At 57.3% G+C, this 4,940-nt stretch overlaps 1 protein-coding gene across 1 annotated transcript; it reads right to left on the reverse strand.

The window, feature by feature from the left end:
• Positions 1 to 2,990: 2,990 nt before the first annotated feature.
• On the reverse strand, positions 2,991 to 4,936 carry LOC103769512 (carboxypeptidase A1-like; the record flags this gene model as incomplete). Its single annotated transcript, XM_008936711.1, has 7 exons — positions 2,991 to 3,178; positions 3,284 to 3,368; positions 3,640 to 3,839; positions 4,178 to 4,268; positions 4,487 to 4,597; positions 4,710 to 4,811; positions 4,895 to 4,936. Coding segments are annotated over 7 exons (819 nt in total), but the record flags the coding sequence as incomplete, so codon positions are not given.
• Between the last annotated feature and the right edge of the window lie 4 nt (positions 4,937 to 4,940).

Below are 4,940 nucleotides of genomic sequence, written 5' to 3' on the forward strand. Positions count from 1 at the left end.
GTGGAAATAAATAAACCGCGGGGAGGGGGGAGTCTTCTTCCACCCAATAAAAGAAGCAGGCAGGTTGTGGGCAGCACTGCAGCCCCTCGTGGCCTTGAGGGGACCACGGAGAAGATCCTTGGTGGGCTTCCAGCAGCAGCTCAGCCCAGCCTGCAGAGCTGGAGCAGCTGACCCTGCGTGGCAGCAGCGAGGGCCTTGCTTTGCCAAGGTTGACTTTTAGGGGTGGCCTCGGGACAACCTGGAGTTCTAGGGGAGGGAGGAAACTGGTAGTAAAGCCCTTGACCAGTAGAAGAGGTTCTGCCCATCTCCTAGTTCAGCCAAAGGAATTGTGGCTGTCACGAGCCCTCCCTGCTGTGCCCAGGACGTGTGTGGAGGTCAACGGGCCAGAAATCATCTCTTGAGCAGAACCAGCAGAGGCAGAGACATTCAGCAGCTCCCCCCAGGTCTTGGAGAGAGGATTCCCTGAGTTGGTTTGGTTTGGTTTTCTTTTTTTAATTTATGTTGATGAAGTGTTTGTAATAAAGGTGGTTTTGGACAGAACGCCCAGCCTGGCAGCGTGACCTGCCAGCCCTCTTCACTCCTGGGGGCACTTCTGGAGGTGATTTGGTGGTTTTAAAGGTGAGCTGGAGGAGAAACTGGCTGAATTCTCCCTTTCTTCTCCCTTCTGGTTTAGGTTTGGCTTCTAACGGTGCTTTTTCTGCTTTGTTCCTTGCCATGGTTGCAGAGAGCTGCTGCGTGGTGGGTTTGGCTCTAAATGAGAGAGTAAAGCTCATATATAGCTTAGATGTGGCCAAAAATGTCACATCTTAGGTCAAAACCACCTGCTGTGCCCTTCTTCTTGGTGTGTGGTCCCCCATAGCTCCTCCACAGGTCTTGGGCTCCAACACCAAGGAGCAAACCAGGGGTTTGCTGCTTTTCTGACCTGCTGGAGCAGGTTCCTGGTCCCTGGAGCTGCAGAAACCTCCCATGTCCACAGAGGAGCCAGTGGCCCTTCTGCTGATGGGGCTGATTCCCCAAACCCCTCCCAGGCAGCACTCAGCTGAGGTCAGGAAGCAGAACAACAGCATTTTGGCTTCAGAAAAGGTGGTTGTGGTACTTGGAGGCAACCTGCATTCTTCAGTGCACCAGCAGAGAGCTCTGTGGGTCCAGTGCCTGATAGAAGGTGGAACTTAACTCCCAGTTACACCCTTCCCAGTGCCAAGTGACACCCTTGCCAGTGTTTTTTGAGGCTTCTTTAAGGCTGGGGTGGCTTGAAGGGGGATTTGCTTCTCACCAGGGTCCCTAAAACGTCGCAGGGACCATGAATCTGGTGCCTGAACAGGGGGTGAAGGTTTCACAGAAAGGAGCAGCAGAGCTTTGCTCAGATGGGTGCTTCCACCATCCCAGCTGGGTGCCCTAGAGATCCTCTGAGCCTACTGGGTGACAAAGCAGAGCTGCCTCCTGGGGCCACGGGGGTGGTTATGGACAGATCCTGCTCTCCTGCCCTCACCTAAGGCTGCTCAGCTTGGCCCAGCTTTGGCTTCTCCCTCTCAGGGCTTTGTGTGGGGGTTTTTGGGTGTCATTGGGTTTTTTCCCCTTCTTGAAGCAGACAGGTAATCGTCCACAGACCCCAAAATTCCCCCATGGTGTGGATCAGCAGGAGATAATGCTGGTACAAGGGCAAGGTGAGAGGAATTGCACCCCATGTCCAGTGCTCATTCCCACACTCAACATCCCTGAGCTCCTTTGTCCTGTTTATTCCATCTCCATGAGTGTTAAATCAGAGGGGTGCTGGTGTGGGGATGCACAACCTCATCCTGACATGAGCCACAACCTCATCCTGACAGGAGCCACAACCTCATCCTGACAGGAGCCACAACCTCAGAGCTCTCCAGAGGAGAGTGAGGAGATCAGCACAAACCTCTCAGGCTGTGTCAGGATCCCCTGAAGGGAGAAATCCAGGGCTGGAGAGCAGAGTGTGAGCTGCTGGAGCAGGGGGTGGGATGAGGTGATCCCCAGAGGTCCCTCCCAACCCCACCACGCTGGGATTTGGTGAAAACCTCCTGAAAGAGATGGGCAAAACTCATCTGAGCTGTTTGAGGTCCTCCAAATCCAGGGCATCAACAGAAGACTGGAATGTGCTTTCCCATCATCTTGATGGAGTTGGATGGTTTCGGACTCTTGCTGTGATGTTGTTGGAGTCCAAGTCCATAGATTCTGGGAGCTGTAATCCTTTCAGTTAATATAAAAATAAATTACATGCTCTTGAGTGCTTCATTTCAGTTGGAGCTTGGAGAGGGTGGAGCAGCCCCTGCAGATCTGGGGGTCACCAGGGGCTTGGCTCCCCTCCCCACAGGCCTGCAGCAGGTGAGGAGGGACCTTTCAACCACAGAAATCCAGGGGATCCATCACAGCCACGTCCCTGAGCCACTCTGGTGGGGTCCAGGGTCTCTGCTTTGCCCAGTGTGTGTCAGACTGAACCTCCTCCCATCCAGCCCTGCCTGAGCAGGGGGAACACAGGCACCTGCCTGCCCTTGGCAGCTCCAGAGGGAACAGCCTCAAGTTGCCCCAGGGGAGGTTGAGGTTGGATTTTGGGAACAATTTCTTGCCCTGGAGGGCTGTGGAGGCCTGTGCCAGGCTGCCCAGGGCAGTGGTGGAGTCCCCACCCCTGGAGGGGTTTCCAAGCCGTGGAGATGTGGGGTGAGGGACACGGGGCAGTGGGGACCTGGTAGGGCTGGGTTAATATTTGGACTCCAGCATCTCAAAACTCTCTTCCAACCAAAACAATTCTCTTTGTGTCCCACTGTTTTCATGCCCTTTTCCTCCCCTGGGCCAGCCCGTGCCCTTTTTGTTGGCTGCCACCACCTTCACTCAGGAGAGCTCTGAGTCAGCCTCCAAAAAAAAACCCTTTTCACAGTGATTTGGAGAAGAACAATGAAACCCATTCCTCATCCTTCACACCTCTTTATTGCCTCGCTTCCTCCCCCATTCCCCCCAGCCCCGGGGGCTGGTCAGTAGGGGTGCTCCAGGGTGTGCTGCATGATGACCTTCAAGGCCAGCCAGGTCTCCTCAGCCGTGGGGACGATCTGCTTGGCAGGCAGGAGGAACCCATAACGCCCCTTGTCCCTCAGCTCGAAGGTGAAGGAGTATTTGATGCCCTGCTTGTACGTCCAGTCGATGGTCGAGCCGCTGGCTTTGTCTGCAGGGGGGACAAGGAGAAGGTTGAGGAACTTCTGGGGGGGGTTTTGTGGGGTCTTGGTGTGTTTTGGGGGGAGCTGCTGCTGCCCCCACCCCTGTTACTTACAGATGGTGGAGATGATGCTGCCGTACTTGTACCTGGTGCCATACAGAGAGGACAGAGCTGCCACAGCCTTCTCAGAAAGCTCGTCCTGGGAAGGTGCAGAAGGGAGAAAGGTGAGCTGGAGAAGGGCCAAGCCTGTGAGATAGAGCCTGCAGAGCTGCTCCACGGGGAAAAAAGGACCCCAAAGCTCAAGAGCTTCGGCCTGGGGGAGTCCCCAGGGGCTGGCAGAGGAGCCAGGGCTTCTTGCCAGCTTGCCAACGTCCCCTTCGTGGTGCAGGAGGGAGGTTCCTCCTCCTTGGAGAGTGGAAGAGCAGCCTCACACCATCCCAGCCCCCCTCAAACCTCCCTGCCAGCCCTACCAGTTCCTTCTGGTCAGGAGCTGGGGTGCTGGTGTAGCCGTAGGGGTAGAGCAGGAGCTGGGAGTAGCTGTGGATGGAGATGAAAGCCTTGATGTTCCCGTGGTTCTTCACAAAGTCCACGATGGCCTTCACCTCGGGCTCTGAGTTGGGGTAAGGTCCACGGTAGGTCTCCGAGCAGGGGTTTCCACTGGCCCCAGACCCTGTGGAGAAGACACAGTGTGAAGGTTTGGTGGCCGTTGGGTGGCCACAAGGGTAAAGGGCTTTTTCCACCCCTCATCTGGTTGGTGGCCAGTGAGGAAAACTCTTGGGCTTCCTCACAGATGTTTCTATGGTGGCTTTCCCTTGTGGTCCCCACCGTGCTGGTCACTAGGGGACACCAAAACCCTGGTGGAACCCAAACCCACACCTCTGCCACAGGGAGCAAACCCCATCCCTTCCCCCAGGGGACATCAGCAGATCTTTCTGAGCCAGAAATGGCCTCAGAGCCTCCACCTGGAGGGTGGAACCCTCCCCGCAGGGTGAAGGGGAGAGCTCTGACCTCCAAAATCCACGTCCCAGTTGCGGTTGGGGTCCACGCCGACACAAATGGAGCCCGAGTGCTTGGACCTGGTCTTGCGCCACAGGCGATTCTGGGGGGGGGCCACACCCAACTCAGTTGGTGCCCCAGGGCTGGAGCTCCACCAGCCAACGGGGGGGCAGAATCATGGTGATGCCCTCCCCATCCCGTGGCAACACGGACAAGGTTTGGCTTTTCAGGGGGGTCCTCGATGTGCAGCACCCCAACCCTGCCCCCCAGCCCCATCCAGCGTGGCCACAGGACCCAGAGACCCAAAACCTAGGGTGATACCTTGGTGTGGGTGAAGGCAAAGCCATCTGGATTGGTGACAATCTCCAGGAAGATGTCCATCTTGTCCAGGATTGAGGCCAGCCCTTCATCCTTCTCATGATCCAGGACAATCTAGAGAGGTGGGTGGTTTGGGGGGCGCTCGGGCGCCGTCCCCTCTGCGGGGTCAGCCCCGGGGGGGCTTGTGGGGGCCACGGGAGGTGGGCAGGGGGGGAGCTGGTGGTACCTTCTTGGCGAACCAGACGCCGCTGGCCTGGGTGACCCACTCGCGGGAGTGGATGCCGGTGTCCAGCCAGATGGCCGGGCGGTTCGTCCCCCCTTTGCTGAACTGGGAGAGCAGAGATGGGGTGTTGGGGGGCTGGGTTTGTCCCCTGCCCTGCCACCCCCTCCCCACGAACCCCAAAGCCTCACCTTGAGCACGTAGAGGGGCCGGTTCTCCGTCGACCGGCCGATCTCC

Source organism: Merops nubicus, unplaced genomic scaffold (assembly GCF_000691845.1).
Source record: "Merops nubicus isolate BGI_N331 unplaced genomic scaffold, ASM69184v1 scaffold35213, whole genome shotgun sequence".
Lineage (NCBI taxonomy): Eukaryota > Metazoa > Chordata > Aves > Coraciiformes > Meropidae > Merops > Merops nubicus.